Source organism: Vespula vulgaris, chromosome 14, assembly GCF_905475345.1.
Source record: "Vespula vulgaris chromosome 14, iyVesVulg1.1, whole genome shotgun sequence".
Classification (NCBI taxonomy): domain Eukaryota; kingdom Metazoa; phylum Arthropoda; class Insecta; order Hymenoptera; family Vespidae; genus Vespula; species Vespula vulgaris.
In genome coordinates this window covers 236,116-254,169 of record NC_066599.1, presented here as the reverse complement: position 1 = coordinate 254,169, position 18,054 = coordinate 236,116, and the positions used below count along the sequence as shown (strand labels likewise).

Sequence of the window (18,054 nt, the reverse complement as noted above, 5' to 3'; positions counted from 1 at the left end):
CGCCGGTCACGCGAATTTCAGAGTAGAGACCCCGTTAGTCCGTGGGTCTCCAACTGCAGCAACCTCCACGCGGTGGGACCTGGGTCGGAAGTACTTGCGTTTCGTCAAATCTTATGGTGTGCAAGTATTGCCGAGCGAATGGCTGCGTTCTCTAAGGCTTGTCTAAAATTTCTTCTATATAATTCCAAATTGAATATCGAAGTACGTACGTTCTAGATTCTTTCTTACACCTTCCGTATATTCGGCAGTAAATACGTAGTCATTTCTATTCATTGAAAGCCACAGCTGTGTAATAATTGAAATAATTATCCGAGAATAATTATCATAGTTTCTCTCGGGTGGGTCCCTTGGGATGGGCCCTTGGGCGTGGGCTTCTGTGCGGGTCTCCTTCTTTCTGTACCGAAAAATCCAGCTCGACTTCCGTACTCTGACATCGGTCCATTCATTTTCTCTTTTCTTTTGTTTTCTTTTCTTTTCTATGTCCATCTTTTCATTTCAATTTCATCGTTTTCACACATGCCTGTGTTTCATTATAACTTATACGGATATCCTTTCTATTCTTCTGAGTTTTATCATATTCACGTGCGCGCATGTCTCGGTTGTCTTTTCCTCTTTCTCTTCTTCGCGGTTTTCGATATATCGGCACAGGTCCGATGTATCGTCGAAAGGTTCGTTTCATAATCGATTGCTAGACGAGAATACGGGCAGGATAGGAAGAACACTCGCACCTGTGTCGGCGGGCACAGACGTGATGTTCTCGGGCGCGAATAAAAGTCCTACGGTAATGGACTTCGTTTGATTGCTAAACCGAATAATGACCGGTCGTGTGTCGGTTCGTGTGCTGCCGAGTGGTATGGATCTGCTATCCGTAAGCGTGGACTGACCCTCCTCCTGTTAGCCGCCTGAATTCTCGGTCGGTACGTGGACGCCGCGAACGCGAATTTAGAGTAGAGTCACCGTTATTATAACGCTCCCGGGAGTGTTCGGGCGCGATTAAAAGTCCTACCGGGGACTTCGTTTTATAGAACGCCGATTATTTGATCACGCCGGTCACGCGAACATTAGAGTAGAGTCCCCGTTAGCCCGTGGGTCCCCAAATGCAGCAACCTCCTAGCGGTGGGACCTGGGTCGGTAGTACTTATGATATATTAAAATCTATGTCTAAATTATATCAAAAATCTATAATTAAAATATATACGTAATTATATAGCGCAAGTACTACCGGGCGAATGGCTGCGTATTTCAATGTTTTTCCAAAATCTTTTCTGTCTAATATCAATTAGACGTTAAATTAATATCATTCTATATTATTAGTTATATTTCCACAGATAAATAAATTTCAATATAACAAAATTTTAAGTTAATTTTCTAAGAGAACCCATAAAAAACTTTTCCGTCCCGCTTATATTAGCTATTGTCCGTATTTATCCTGATTTACTTTTATTACTAATATACCATAATAATTATACAGTTTTGATAATTACATTAATTTTATATTTATACCTACTATATGAATACTCTTACGTTAGCTATCATTCGTATTTATCCTGATTTACTTTTATTACTTATATACCTAAATAATTGTATACTTTTGATAATTACATTAATTATATACTTTATGAATAGCTATTTTTAACATTTATTAATTGTTAGTTTCGGGTGGGACCCTTGGGAGGGGCCCTCGGGTGTGGGCCTTAGGCGGGTTTCGTTCTTTCACTAAAGAAAAATCGAATTCAATTATGAAATTCTGATTTTCGTCGATTGAACCGATCTGCGAGAGACAGACCAATCGTTTAGAATTCTACTTCTCTCACGCGTACATACGCAAATTTTCCCTTCTCTTTTCCTTTTTCTGTTTGTCTTTTCTTTTCCTATATTCTTTATATCTGTTTCTCATTCTGTTTCATACTTTTTCTGTTTCAGGTTAGATCATCGAGGGACCGATCATCGAGGGACCGATCATCGTGAAATTAAATTTTTACAGGGAAGTTTTTGCATATAATTTTATATTTAATTTTTGTTCTTATATTTAATTTCTATTATACTTTTAATTTTTGCTTTTTTGCATTTAATTTTATTACGTTTTTATTTTTTGTTTTTATATTTTAGATTTATTAACTTTTTCCTTTTTGCTCTTACATTTAATTATTATTATCTTTTTAATATTTGCTTTTATATTTAATTTTTATTATCTTTTTAATTTTGGATCTTATATTTAGCACTACTATTATTTTTTTTCTGTTTCAGATTAGGTGACCGAGGGACGGATCATCGTGGGATCTTTACACGGAAGTTAATGGAACCTCTCTGCATATAATTCTTATTATATGCAGGGAGGGTATGTCTCCTTGCTTCCGTACGCGAATGATAGAGAAAACACTCACGCGCGTGACGGCCGGCACGCGCGTGGGTGTTCGCGGACGCGAGATTAAGTCCTGCCGAGGACTACGTTTTGATTTTGAAATCGAAATATAGACACGACCGGTCGTGTCTCGAGATGTCTGAAGCCGACGGTGTGGACGGTGGAGCGATCTGTAAGCGGGGTTTTACACATCTCCAGTTTGCTGAGAAATCTGAAGCTCCCGAAGCGGAAAGGCATCTCGAACGCGGATTTTAGAGGAGAGTCCCCGTTAGCCCGCGGGTCTCCAATGCAGCAACCTCCACGCGGTGTGACCTGGGTCGGAAGTACTTGTTATATATCGAAATCTTATAAGGTGCAAGTATTTCCGAGCGAATGGCTGCAAATTTCAAGATTTTTCCAAAATCTTTCCTATGTATTTCCAAATTACATTTCACATTGTTTCTTACATCTTTAGCATATTCAGCAATGAGTTCACAGTCATTTTTATTCATTGATTCGCATAGGTATGTAATAATTGCAACAATTATTCAAGATAATTATTCCAGTTCCTCTCGGGTGGGTCCCATGAGTGGGGCTCATGGGCGCGGGCTTCTGTGCGGGTCTCCTTCTTTCAGTACGGAAAAATCGAACTCAGTTTTCTTACTCTGATTTAAATCGGGTGTAGCGATATTCTATGTCCATCTTTTCTTCGGAGTTCTATCGGTTTTACGTGCGCGCATGTTCCGGCTCTCTTTCTCCTCTTCTTTTCCTCTTCTTCGCGGATTTCGAAATGTCGGCGCAGGTCCGATATATCGTCGAATGGTTCGGTTCTTAATCCATCGTTAGACGCGAATACGGGTAAGATAGAAAGAGCACTCGCGCGTGTGTCGGCGGGCACAGGCGTGGTGTTCTCGGGCGCGAATAAAAGTCCTACGGTAATGGACTTCGTTTGATTGCTAAACCGAATAATGACCGGTCGTGTGTCGGTTCGTGTGCTGCCGAGTGGTATGGATCTGCTATCCGTAAGCGTGGACTGACCCTCCTCCTGTTAGCCGCCAGAATTCTCGGTTGGTACGTGGACGCCGCGAACGCGAATTTAGAGTAGAGTCACCGTTATTCTAACACTCACGGGAGTGTTCGGGCGCGATTAAAGGTCCTACCGGGGACTTCGTTTTATAGAACGCCGATTATTTGATCACGACGGTCACGCGAATTTCAGAGTAGAGACCCCGTTAGTCCGTGGGTCTCCAACTGCAGCAACCTCCACGCGGTGGGACCTGGGTCGGAAGTACTTGCGTTTCGTCAAATCTTATGGTGTGCAAGTATTGCCGAGCGAATGGCTGCGTTCTCTAAGACTTGTCTAAAATTTCTTCTATATAATTCCAAATTGAATATCGAAGTACGTACGTTCTAGATTCCTTCTTACACCTTCCATATATTCGGCATTAAATACGTAATCATTTCTATTCATTGAAAGCCACAGCTGTGTAATAATTGAAATAATATTCGAGAATAATTATCACAGTTTCTCTCGGGTGGGTCCCTTGGGATGGGCCCTTGGGCGTGGGCTTCTGTGCGGGTCTCCTTCCAGTATCGAAAAATCGTGCTCTATTTTCGTACTTTGGTTTCTCTCTTCTTTTCAATTCCATCTTTTTCACACGTACACGTGTTTCACTCCATCTTACTGATATTCTTTTCTCTCTTTCTTTCCGAGTTCTGTCGTTTTAACATGCGCGCACGTTCCGGCTTCCTTTTCTTCTCTTTCTCTTTCTCTTCTTCTCTTCTTCACTGACTTCGATACATCGGCGTAGGTCCAGTGTATCGTCGAATGGTTTGTTTCATATTCGATTGTTAGACGCGAATACGGGTAAGATAGAAAGAACACTTGCGCGTGTGTCGGCGGGCACAGGCGTGGTGTTCCCGGGCGCGATTAAAAGTCCTACGATAATGGACTTCGTTTGATTGCTAAAAACGAATAAATGACCGGTCGTGATACGGTCACCGGATGACTGTAGAGTGAGACGGTCTATGTGCTACTGAGGAGGATGGTTTATGGCTATTTGTAAGGATGTTCAGTCCGTTGACTGACCCACCTTATATCTATAGTCACCTGAGTCCATGGTGAGGTGTATGCAACCCCGCGGGACCGCGAATTAGAGTAGAGTCACCGTTATTCTAACACTCACGTGGATGTTCGGGCGCGATTAAAGGTCCTACCGTGGACCTCGTTTTATTGTTCGAAATACGAAAAGCACGGACGGTCGTGCTTAAAGGTGGGATGTGGGCATCCGAGGCTGACGGCCTCAACGTTATCCCCAGTAGGATACCGTTGCGGACTTGATGTCTCTGTTCGCTCATGTTGCCTCGCGAACACCGGGAACGCGTATTGTAGAGTAGAGTTACCGTTGTATTAACACCACGTGAGTGTTCGGGCGCGAATTAAGTGTCCTACCGTGGACTTAGATTTATTTGCTTGATATATAGATAAAATTACGCCGGTAATGCGTATTTTATAGTAGAGTCATTCGGACATTCACGTGATTGTCCGAACGCGATTAAAAGTCCTACCGGGGACTTCGTTTTATTTGTTCGGCGATTATTTGTTCACGCCGGTCTCGCGTATCTTAGAGAGTAGAGTCCCCGTTAGCTCGTGGGTCCCCAGATGCAGCAACCTCCAAGCGGTGGGACCTGGGTCGGTAATACTTGCGATATATCGAAATCTCTGTCTTAATTATATTTAAAGTCTGTATCTAAAATATACATATAATTATAAAACGCAAGTATTACCGGGCGAATGGCTGCATATTTTTATATTTTTACAATATCGCTCAAAGTTCAATTAAATGTTAAATCGATTACATTTTAAATTGTTAGTTATCTTTCCACAGATAAATAAATTTGAATATAATAAAATTCTTAATAAATTTTCTAGGAGAACGCATAGAAAGCTTTTCCGTCGCACTTAAGTTAGCTATCATTCGTATTTGTCCTTATTTACTTTTATTATTTACATACTTTTATTAATTGTATACTCTTGATAATTACATTAATTATATACTTTTATTTACTGTATGAATCATTTTTATTAACTTTTATTAATTATCAGTCTCGGGTGGGACCCTTGGGAGGGGCCTTTGGGTGTGGGCTTTTGGGCGGGCTGCCGTCTCGGCATCTTTTACTGCTCTTTTTCTCTTTTTCTTTCTTTCTCCTGTTTTCTTTTTCTTCTTCTCTTCTTCTTCAACTCTTTTTCTGTTTCAGGTTAAATGATCGACAAATGAATCATCGAGAGATGTACCATCGAGGAAGCGATAATCATAAAATTTATTTATTTAATTATCATACATATCTATTAATTATATACATTTAGATTCACCATAAATTTTTATTAATCCTATATATTGTTATTAATTATATGCATTTATATTTAGTTATGTATTTTTATTTATTATATATATTTCTGTTTATTATATATATTTCTATTTATTATATATATTTCTATTTATTATATGTATTTCTATTTATTATATTATTCTTTTCTCCTTTTTCTCTTCTTCTGTTTCAGGTTAGATAGTCGAGGGATCTACCATGCTGAAATTATATTTTTACATGGATGTTATTGAATATAAATGGCTTTTTGCATAGAACTTTCTATGTAATTTTTACATGTTTATCTTTTCTTCTTTTATTCTTTGTCTGTTTCAGGTTAGATGATCGAGGAACTGATCATCATAGGATTCTTACACGGGAGTTAAAGGAACCTCTCTGCATATAATCTTTATTATATGCAGGGAGGGTATGTCTCCTTGCTTCCGTACGCGAATGATAGGGAAACATTTATGCGCGTGACGGCCGGCATATCTTCATATTTCTTCTGACTGTTATTGCTGTTATGTTTTATATGTTATATTTTATATCTTACATCTTACGTATTCCTTCTCAAGTAATATCAAGTGAATGTATGTTTAATTATTTATGTATATTTAACTAGAAACAAAAAATATAAAATTAGTACAATTAACAAACACTTTTTAATTAATTTATCTTCAGAGAAATATAACCTACTACCATACAGTTTTTTCTTGCTTTTGACTAATCTATTACTATTTTTATTACTTACAAAAATCTTTATCACATAAATAACCTACGAAAGTTCATTTACCGATATAATTGGCGCATAGTGGAGAACAGTGTTTCCTTATTGCACTTTTAATTCATCGTTCGTCCACGCTTATTACAGTCGCATACTATACGAACGAAAATCGATAAGTATCGATAAAGCAAATTCCTTCTCGAGCAACTTCGAATTGATCGAAGCACCTCCTAGTGCTACTTTTAGGAAGCTCTGTCAACCAGCGTCGTGTTAAACAAGTCATATCTGTCACCATCTCTAAAAACGATTCTTCGTATTAAATTGTTAGAAAATATCGTTAATTTTAATAGTGCCATTGAAATCGTTCGTAGCTTGATTGTAATTAATAAACAATAAAAGTATTAAATTTACGCGTGTATAAAGTTAATTCTGTGTGAAATTCTATTACATTTCAGGACATACATTGTAATCTAACAAATAAAACAGTATAAATATTCCTCTTATAACCTTGTTTGTTATTAAATTTAAACTTAAGATGGAACTGTCGGAGAAAATAATGAATAATCTTACAAATATCAAAGATTTAAATATTTTATCTGAAGAGATTTTCGTGCAGGTTTTAGAAGCAGTAATTTTTAATTTAGGTAAAACTCCTGTAGACTCGAAAGGTAAAATATATACAAAATTATATTAAAAGTAAAAGTAGTACTTTACAATACACTTGAATTATACTGTGAAAATTTATATTAAAATAAAAGGTCAGTACAGCGTCAAAACCAACAGTTCAAAATTTGACATTGCCAAAAATGCCTTTGTCGACTTAAGTTGTCTTTTCGTTGAAGCTGCTAGACATGATGTCGATAAGGAAAGTTTAGAAAAATTTTTAAATACCGCATCAATTGTTAGTCACAGAACAGACAAACTATGTTATAGCTATGCAAATAATAAACAAGAGATTCAAATGCAATTGCAATTAATTGGAAATAATTTACCTCATATAGTAGACACCGATTGGCGTTTAAGTCATTCTATTAAGGTATATTATTGTTTTAAATTCTATTTATTTAACGTTTATGTGTTAATAAACATACTTGAGATATAAATAATAAATATAACAATGAGTATCTATATTTTTTAATTTACAGTATGGATTTCAAAGTTCTATTGGATCCTTTCAGTACCACGTACGATTTACTACAAAGGAACATGCAGAAATAAAATATGTGACATTTACATGTACATTGCAGCAATTACAGGAGTTGTTATGCAAAATTAAAGATGCCATAAGGCATCTAGAAAAAATTCCTAGTAATTAGTAGTAATTATTGTCTATGTATATATAAATATATATAATTATTTTAGCAAAAAAAAAATTATTTTTTTGTTTTGAATGTATTCATTTTGTATTACATAATTTATCAATCTGTTGTTAAAAAAGAAATCGTATTAATAAAGTTGAAAATTTATAAAAAATGTACATGCTAATTATTTGTATACATATATGGCAGAAAATTGGTCACATACATTTAATTAGTGTTAACAAAAAAAAAATTAATTTTTTAATACATCTCTCTTTTATTTAGCTATGTTTTTCATATTCTGCTTTTTGTCTTATATAACAAAATAAAAAAATGATATATTAAAATATTTTTATCAATACTGTAGTAAGATTATAATATTATAATGTATTTAAAGTAGAGGTTCAAGGATGTAATATATAAATTACAGAGAAAATATATATAGAGGTGCATTTAATTATATTTTCATATGAATAAGAAGAAAATCTTCTAATCCATGAAGTTTTATTAATGTAATCCTTGTTAATATATATTTATATATATATACATATATATATATATATATATATATATATATATATATATACATATAATAACTAATTAAAAATACATCATTCTCCGTTGGCCAAATATTTTTCTAAAAATTGATATTTTTTTGTCAGACAAAAAAAATACTATCATTACATTCTTACTTGTTAAATATATAATTATATTAATAATTAATATTTTTCCACTATCATATAATATATAACTTTTTAATCATAATACAATATGTACAAATAAAGCAGGGTATAACCCTGATCTAAAAAAAAGTGATCTTCCATTATTAAATTTCATTTGTAAACTTTGTCACCATGCACTTTCATCTCTTTTTAACATTCCTCCAATTTAATTTGGTATTCTATCATAAATGTGATCTCTTCAACCATTTTTGCAAAAAGGAGGAGGGTAGTAAAAGAGTATAATTTATATGTAATAAATTTTATGAAAGCATGGAAAAGCTTCCTTCTATAACGATATGGAGTTCCCTTTGTGTTAAAATGTTATAAAGATCACAGTATAGCATTGCAATCTAGTTTTTGTTTTCTTGTTATAACTGTCACATTTCTCTCAAATCATTTTTATTGTTCCATATCCGTTACTCAATATGAGATATGATAAGGCCTCTGACATTTCACTACATCTGCCAGTCTTCGAATATTTTTAAAACATTTCTCAACATATAAATATCTTTTTGAAGGATAGAATTAGAAAAATAAAATAATAATCATATTGCATGATATAATTAATCATTAGATTTCAAATAGAATTAATTACTATTGATATCAATTTATACTTTCAGGAAGTACATAAATTTTTGATAAAATTATGTTATTTAATCAATTAAGTGTTCGTTAATATTTTATTCTTATGAAGGTAGCATGTTTAGAAAAATTGATTTAAAAATATTCGATGCTGTTAATTACATAAATTTGTCAACCTATGATATAAAAATGCATTCTTTAGATAACATTATATTAGTTTAATCAAGTATATCTAACATTTCTATATTTATTATTTAATAGTCGCGTATATGTGAGCTCATCGTGTCTAATTTTCTGTGCGCATACCATTATCATCTATTTTTCACAATTATTCATTATCTTTGACTCTTCCTGAATTTTACTGGTAGTCATAATCATCATTTGCATTTAATAAAGTCACTAATACCTACAATGTGTAAAATAATGCACACTAAATGTTACAAATATATGGTATATAATGTAGATTCACCAACAAATCAACATGAACAATGTGTACTGAAATATAAACAAAATACATTATAACATAGATCTTTAATAAAATATCTCTTCAACTACATTATTTATAATTTTTGTATATGACATAAATATTATGTAAATTGCCTTCCTTAGTGAAAAATTATAAAAAATTATGAATAAATTTACGAAAAACAAAATCAATAAATTTTTACTTCCATTTTTACTGTATGTCTGCAATAAAATGAGATAGTGTATACAGAAACAGGCAAGGCTGAAGAACGGTAACATGTATTAAACAATATATTCAAGTTTAGTTGTTTCTATAAAATCTACTTTATTATGCATACACTTATGTGTATGCACTTGTATAACTGTTTTGTGATTAATGATGATGATGATGGTTATGATGATGATAATAATGTTGATATTGATGTTGATGATGATGATGACGATGATGATAATGATGATGATGATGATGATGATGATGATGATGATGATGATGATGATGATGATGATGATGATAATGATGATGACGATGACGACGACGACGGCGGTGGCGGCGACGACGACGACAATGATGGTGATAAAGACGACGTCAATAATAATAATCAGAATGAAAATGATAGTAATGCTCATGATAATTATTCGGTAATAACGCTCTGTTATATATGAATAGGTAAATGGTCGATAATTTGTGAACAAAAAGAATAATAATAAGAATAATGATGATAATAATAATAATATTAATATTATTAATAATAATAATAATAACAACAACAATAATATATACTATTCTCATCATTATTATTATTATTATTTATATATATATATATAATATTATTTTTATTATTAACACGTCCCCTTCATCTCTATGTACAAATATATACAGATGCCACATAGGCCTTTACGTCTTACAAAGGTTATATTACTGTGCAAATGGCGATAGCAGGTGCTTATTGTTTTATAGATAGATATATATTCAAAAATAATGATCATTCAAGCAATTGAAAAAAATGTCTTACCTATACAGCACAGAATTTTTAATAAACATGTTATATAATAACTGATTTAATTATTACTTTAAGTTAAACTATATTTTTACAGAAAATAAAGATACTAATTTCTTTTTATATATGTGTACATGTCTGAATAAATAGACATGACAAGTATAAGAATTATATCTACAACATAAAATGCCAAATATATATTTGGTTTAATATTCTTAAAATTTATATTTTTGTACATATAAAAATTAAAATAGTATTAATAATATTTTTAGAATATTACAAAATAAAACAATATGTTGTTTATTGTAATTTGATGTGCTGTGCAGGTAATATACTAAAGTGTTCTTAATGTAAGTGTTTATAACTACGAACGAAATAATGAAAATAAAAGCACTAAGCATGTACATACAAACTTACAATTTACATTATTTTAATACAATCCATTAAATATGAAATATTTGCAACTTTGAAAAATTCACCAACATCAAAAAGTGCATCTGCTTTCGCATAATTTTATCAGCAAGTTATTCATTTCTTTTTATCTAATAATGCCAACTTATGTAAAATAATTTAATTTTATATGTGTATCTTTATACATTATCTTTTCTAAAGTAATATAGTTATATGCTAATATTCAAAACAAAATATAAGCCATACATTGTTACATATTAATCAAAATTCTTTTACAAGCTTCAACTTTTATTTTAAGAATGCATTGTAAACAGTAAATTTAACATTCCATGACTAAACAATCTTAGAATCTTTACTATGAATGAAAATTTATTCCAATTTGAATAGTAACTATAAAAATCTAAATTGTGCAAAGATTGAAAATATAATCTACATTATATATTTTGCAAATGTATCAAAGTTTCATAATCATAGTAAAATGATTATGTATATATTGTGAAGTTTATCTTACGAAATCTCTTACAATCAAAAATAATAAAATTAATAGAATTACACTGAAACAATATTTTGATCGTTTTTTGTACAGGGCTAATAGTATAACAAAAATCAAATATATGTTATAAAATAATATACACTTTCGATAATACAAATAAGTGTATGCTACTGTACTACATTAGCATTGACAGTAAAATGAAGTATGGCTTATGAGTGGTGATGTTAAATTGAATCATTTCTATGAACAACTTGGTAGATTTTTTATAATAAACAGTATTTGCTATCAATAAAAGTAAAGCTACAGTAAATGATCATCTGTTTTTAACGCGTTCAGGCCTCGTGAATCACTAATGACTCATGCAATATGTTCATTATAATTGTTGAATAAATTATTTTTCATAATGGTTACAAAATTAGAAAAATGGAACATGTTAGAATAAGAAGCAACATAATTTTACTATATCATCTATTTAAATAAAGTTGCATCAGTTCTATTTAAACTTTCAATAGAATTCATTATCAAATCTGCCTAATTTACACACAATGCTCATTGCATGAAATTTGCTATAAATAGTTTGCAACTTATTTTTTCTAAGAAATAATCTTTCCATTATTATATTCTATCTGGTTGTTCATAGACATTAATTAACAAATTTTATTTGATAATATCAGAATCCCTGCATTATCCTTATGACTCAACTTTATTTTTTTGCACATCTGAATTGTTTGTTTGAACTTGTTCATTTACTTTTCCAACATCATCGGTCTTTGATTCATTATTTTCTATTTTTTTAGTTTTCTCAGTAGATACATTACCTTGTGAAACGCACTTAGTCGTTTCATTTTCTTCTTTAGGTACATTTGCTTCAGTCTGATTAGTAGATTCCTTTATCTTCTTACTGTCTATCATGTGTTCATTAATTTTATTTGCATTATCAAAATGATCAACTGTAATATCACCATTAACTTTTACAATTGTTTCTTGTTTTTCCATTTGTTTATGTATATCAGTTGCATCGGTATTATTTCTACAGTCCACGTTTGGATAGTGAATACTTTCTTTCTGGTTTAGAGTCACATCCATCTGATTATTACTATCTTGATGCTTTTGTTCAATAGAATCACTTATGTTTCTTATTTCTGATATCTGTTGAGATTTAACTTTTATAACACTATTCATAATATTCTGTTTACTTTGTGTTGTTAATGAAGTGCAACTAGATGTCACTGTAGAATTTTGTTTAGAATTCTGTGAATCTAATCCATCCACTCCACACGTTTTTGTGGAATTAGAAGAACTGTTTCTTGAAGTTCCACTTTTAGATAAATTAAAGGCATTGTGGTCTTGTTGCGTTACACCCTTAGGAAAATGCACTGTAACATTGTCTGCTGATGTGGTCACAGACGTTTGCGTATTTTCAGTTTTGCTTGGATTAAAGGAAGTCGATATGATACTGGGGGAAGAGGTTTTTGGTGACTTTGGTGATGACGAGTGCGTGCTCGGAGGAATTCTTTGCACTGTTGGAGGTTGTGACACAGGTGAATAACCAGTTGTTTGTGGTATATAACTTGTACGCTGATAAAGCTTATTTATAGTAGGTGGTAAACTACTATGAAAAGCACTAGGAGGAGGAATGCCAATAGGTGATCTTATCAATGGATTTGGAAATCCACTTGCATCAGGAAAAGGTGGAGGAAAATGTGAATATATTAACCTTGGATTTGTATTTGGTGTAGGGGATGGTATAAATGGATTAGTTGAAAGCATATTAACTGGTGAATTTCTTGGTGATATAGGTGAATTTGTATTCCTACACATCTCTCTTGAAAATGGAGTATTCTGATAACTACGTGCATTAGGTGAATAAGGTGGTGGAGAGACAATGGGAGAATTGGAAGTTGAAACAATTGGTGATAATGTTTTGGGATCAATTTTCATCATATTTAAACTAGTGCCTTTTGAGCTTGTCTGTTCTTTCTCTTTTGTCTCGTTTGTAATACCATACATCGGTTTCACACCTGATGCTGGATTACCTAAATATCGCGGCATATTTTTCATTTTAAAAATTTTTGCAGGCTTGGATGGAATGTGTTTACTTGTTCCTTCGGAAACAGCACTTTGTGTACTTTGCATTTCTTTTGTCTGATTTTTAACTGCAACATAATTATTTTTTGATAATGTAGGATTCCAAGATTTTGGTGGATCACGTAACGTTTTATATCCAGCCGATTGATTTTGTTTCTTAAGAGAAGAAATCTTTTGTGATCCATGGGATATTGGCACTGATGTAGATGTCGATGTTATTGGAGCCGTATTAGTATTGTCTTTAACAGTGGTATGAGTATTCTTACTTTCTGTGGGTATATTAGTATTAGGGCTAAATATTGGTACATTAGGAATATTTGGTATGTGTTTAACCGTTGATTCTGGAACAATTGCCGTTCCTTTCTTTGCTATTTTAAGTAAATCTGGAATATCTGATTTATTACGCCCTTCAGCCTTATTTTTTTCTTTGGAATTCTCTCCAATTTTTGCACAAATATCATTTATCTTAGAACCTGATGTACCAATCTTAGCGCAAATTTCGTTTAAGTTTGTGCCCTTTGCTATTACTTCATGCTTACGTACAAATGGTTTCATTAGCGATATTGGTATAGCATCCGGACAAGGTGGCACTGAATAAACCCCACTTATTTCAAAATTAGGTTTGGATAATTCTTGTCTTGCCATTGTTGTTGTTGTTGTACTTTGAGTGACATTAGAATAGCTATTTTTTAATGTAGTGGATATAGAATAAATACTCATAGATGGAGCTTGCATACTTATATGCGGTATGGAACATAGTTGATTATCTGATGGTGTGCAAGAAATATTCATACTTTCGCTACTTACAGGTAAAGACGTTAGTTTTTGAGTGGAACAAGCATTAGAGCTCTTTTGTGGACTTTTTAAAATCGTAGTATTCACTATATCCTGGACTGTATATGGAAACGTTAAAGTTGTTTGACTCGTTGCGGGTGTTGTTATATTATGATTAAGACATGTAGGGCTTTCATTTAATAACGTGTTGTTGTTATTCTGTACTTGTTGTACTTTCACATTCGCATTCGCGTTTGTTAGTTGACTTACTTCTACAGTAGACTCTATGGAAGACCGTTCTGAAGTATTTATCCTTTGGTCGAGTAAACTTAAAGCTTGTTGTACAGTGACTGCTGCATTTTGACTACACTGTGTCGACGTATTTTTCTCAGATGTTTCTTGCACATTAGAAACTGCAATTGCAGAAGAGGAAATTAATGAATTTGTATGTTGTGCCGTTGAGGACCCAGTTTGATTTTGTTGCACTATTGTATTTTGCGAAGTTGTCACTTTCGATACAGATATTGTAGTATTTGTTCGTGTTTTTGTATTATGATTATCCAGCAAATTCTTCATATCCATAGATGGTATTTGTTCTGATTGTTTTGTATCTAATTTTTTGTCACTATGCGAATACACCTTCTTTTCTTTTTTCTCTTTCTTTGAATATGTATTATTAATATGACTTACTTTTGGTTGAAACTGTAATTTCGCACTTAGTGCATCAATCTTTGATCCTGTGTTTACTGTTTTTACATCACTTTTCATATGAAACTTCTCACTTGTGCCTGTACTAATATTATTATTGATATTAATTACTGGCAATTCTTTACTTTCTACATCTACAGTATTAATATGGTCTGTTTCGTTTTTGCTTTCCTCTACTGGATTTGATGTTTTATGAACATGCACTGGACTTTTTTCTGCATGCGAAGGTGAAGTATGTATGTTATTATTCAATGTAGCATCATCCGTTTCTTGTACAGTTTTTACAGTTGTACTAATGTCTTGTGTATGTTTAAGGGTCTTCATCTCGGGGTTTACCCTTTGCGAATTATGAGTGGGAGCACAAGCAGCATTTAAAGAACTTGTCGAATCTGTTTCAGAAATAAGGTCACTTGCTGCAGTAGATGGAGAGTTTTTCAAATTCAAAAAAATATTAGAACTTTTTATAACATGCATGTCACTTTCTAGCATAGCCTGCGTTGTATCTTCGATAGTTTTATTACAAGTTAAATTTGTCAACAATGTTTCAGTTTTATGTGTAGTTTCAACAGTCGATATAATCCCTTCCAGGCCTACTTGATCTCTCACTTCTTCTATTCTTGTACTTCTCTTTAATCCTGAATTCGATATATCAGTAATACTCATCACACCTGCTTCAGATATTTTTAATTGAACTTCTTTCCATTCACGATTCAATTGTTGATTTTCTGCTTCTATATAATCTATTCCAGTGTTAATAAGCGACTTTTTATAGTTAATGTTATCCTCTGATAATTTTATTCGTTTTGGAGAAGATTCAAATATTCTGTAACTTAGATGTAATGGCACTTTCTGAAATTAACATATATATATATATATATATATATATACACAATATCTTTATTCAATTTATCATCATATTGTATCACACATACATAATTAAAATCTAAATAATTTGAATAATCAACAAACAATTACTCACCCGCCTCCAATGATAAATATACATGACATCCATTAATGTATAACTTCCATTCAATGGTTCCTCTTTATACATTATATCGACTCTATGTGCATCACGGAGTCCGTACTTAGCCCTGATTAATTTCTGTAAATGAAATACTGTTACTGCAGCTGGACAACGAAGATATCTACGTGGTAACAACTTTGCAACTGCTTCCTTGGTTATATTTGCATCACTAGTATCTTTTGACTGTGGATTAAAATATTGTAATGAAAGACTGAGAGATTCATCTGGTGAATATATGTGTGATTCTATAGGTTCTCCACGTGCTTCAGGAGACAGTACTTGACTTCGTTCTTCTGCATGCTTCGAATAAAATTCTCTTCTACATCGCATTTCGTCTAAAATATATTAATATATTTATAAATGTGTAAGTAAGTATAGATTCTTTTTATATTTCCATGCAAGTAATTAATAATCTTACTTTGATAGCAACCGGGTACAAGTTTATAAACAATATCCTGCAATGTGTAATCTGGTCTAATATTCAACAAAGGTTTACTTTTATGGACCTGCACTTCGCAAATTGGACAATATTTGTTATTCTCCAAATATTTTACTATGCAACTTCTACAAACTAAAACAAATATATAATACAAAAGTATTTATAATTATATTTAAAAAAATATGTATAATTATAATTAAATAAAACAAATAATCTATTGGAATATGTTAATAAAAAATCACTTACACGAGTGCAAGCATTCAATAATGGTGGTGGCATCAATGAAGTAACCACCGCATAATTTACATGTTAGTTGTTCGTTAAGTTTGGACAAACGTAATTTATGTCCACCACTCTGCCCTGACATTCTAAAAAGCATACAAGTATTTTGGAATTAATAATTATTAATCAATCATTAAAAATTATTTAACGTTGCTTTAATACAAATTTATAATATATTACTTCTTTTTGATAAAAACATATTAACGGTACCACAATAAATACAATAACAATTTATATTCTCTTGCAAGTCATATACATTTATTTAGAAATAAAATATAGGAATAATAATAACCTAAATATAACTTTGTCGAACAATATATTATATGATAAAAAGTAATGAATTATGTAAGTTTTTCTTATATAAATATATATCAGAATTATATTTTTCACGTATAACATACATAAAGATAAAATACCTACTTAAAGAGTAACTTATGAAATTCTGAACGTCCCTGAAGTGTTATGATTTACATATTGGTGTAACACAAAAGTGTCAATAATGTTAGACATAGCCTACATAATATTTTCATAAACATAATAATTGTAATATTACAGACAATTATGATTGTAAGTTTGTCTAATATTGAAAAAGATCTTACAATGTTTTGGAGAAATCTAGTCTAACACAGACTACGTTTTAATTTAAGCCAATAGCTGTGTCGATATAAAGTATCACGATTCAAATTATCTTTGAGGTCGCTCATGTAGAGAAACATTTGTACGGATTCAATAGACACAATTTCTTAGATTTTTATATTAACCAGTAATATTTGTTCTAAACTTACTTGACAAATGGGGCGAAAATCATCCGTTTTATTTGGTAATCGCCATTTGGCCTCAAAAGTCAGGAAAGCTGGGTCAAAAGACGGGGCACCTTCTCACGGATTGTCATTATGGTATCGCCCCAATAATATGATTTTCACATTATTCAGAGAGCACGTTCTTTTGCAAGATTTGTAAATATAAGGGCGCAAAACCCAATTCGATCAAGTTCAATGACATAAATTCATATTAAAGCAAGCCACAATGCCACTAAAAACTGCGCGTACGGCAGTAAAACAAAATGGCGGATAAACAATCATGTAAATGACATTTCTAAAAACATCGCAGTTATTGTCCAATTTAGTCGAAACTTAAAAATGGCTGTCGACATTTCATTATTACGATAGAAGTGTATTCTTTTCTTTAAATGTAAAATATAATTTTGCATCTTGTAATCGATGAGAGCAAAGGAATTTTATGACGATTAATCGAAATCTTAATAAACGCGTAAAAAAATTTCTCTTCGGTTGTGGCCATTTTATGGCGATTTTTCATGAGCGATAAAAATGCAAGCAAT

At 32.1% G+C, this 18,054-nt stretch overlaps 2 protein-coding genes across 5 annotated transcripts; one reads left to right on the top strand and one right to left on the bottom strand.

Moving 5' to 3' along the window:
• Positions 1–6,684: 6,684 nt before the first annotated feature.
• LOC127068881 (COMM domain-containing protein 3) lies at positions 6,685–7,945 on the top strand. 4 transcript variants are annotated; one of them, XM_051005252.1, is made up of 4 exons: positions 6,685–6,809; positions 6,887–7,099; positions 7,190–7,467; positions 7,577–7,925. In XM_051005252.1, the coding sequence occupies exons 2-4, from the start codon at positions 6,967–6,969 to the stop codon at positions 7,745–7,747; spliced, it is 582 nt and encodes a 193-aa protein (XP_050861209.1). In that variant the 5' UTR covers positions 6,685–6,809; positions 6,887–6,966; the 3' UTR covers positions 7,748–7,925. The 4 variants fall into 4 exon arrangements, with proteins under 4 accessions (XP_050861209.1, XP_050861208.1, XP_050861210.1 ...); XM_051005251.1 differs by having other exon boundaries at positions 6,692–6,794; XM_051005253.1 differs by having other exon boundaries at positions 6,718–7,099; positions 7,274–7,467; positions 7,577–7,945.
• A 523-nt stretch (positions 7,946–8,468) lies between these two features.
• LOC127068859 (mucin-17-like) lies at positions 8,469–18,005 on the bottom strand. The gene is made up of 5 exons (XM_051005184.1): positions 17,501–18,005; positions 16,680–16,801; positions 16,413–16,565; positions 15,950–16,329; positions 8,469–15,819 (listed from the first exon to the last, which is right to left on the bottom strand). The coding sequence occupies exons 1-5, from the start codon at positions 17,521–17,523 to the stop codon at positions 12,091–12,093; spliced, it is 4,407 nt and encodes a 1,468-aa protein (XP_050861141.1). The 5' UTR covers positions 17,524–18,005; the 3' UTR covers positions 8,469–12,090.
• Positions 18,006–18,054: the final 49 nt, after the last annotated feature.

What these genes read in the sequence shown, in the direction of transcription:
- LOC127068881 (XM_051005252.1), top strand. Translation starts at nt 6,967, where the DNA reads ATGGAACTGTCGGAGAAAATAATGAATAATCTTACAAATATCAAAGAT. An exon ending in AACTCCTGTAGACTCGAAAG is followed by an intron (nt 7,100 to 7,189) that starts GTAAAATATATA and finishes TTAAAATAAAAG; the next exon opens with GTCAGTACAGCGTCAAAACC. An exon ending in GTTTAAGTCATTCTATTAAG is followed by an intron (nt 7,468 to 7,576) that starts GTATATTATTGT and finishes TTTAATTTACAG; the next exon opens with TATGGATTTCAAAGTTCTAT.
- LOC127068859 (XM_051005184.1), bottom strand. Translation starts at nt 17,523, where the DNA reads ATGATTTTCGCCCCATTTGTCAA. An exon ending in ATTTTCGCCCCATTTGTCAA is followed by an intron (nt 16,802 to 17,500) that starts GTAAGTTTAGAA and finishes TATGCTTTTTAG; the next exon opens with AATGTCAGGGCAGAGTGGTG. An exon ending in TGTACCCGGTTGCTATCAAA is followed by an intron (nt 16,330 to 16,412) that starts GTAAGATTATTA and finishes AATATATTTTAG; the next exon opens with ACGAAATGCGATGTAGAAGA.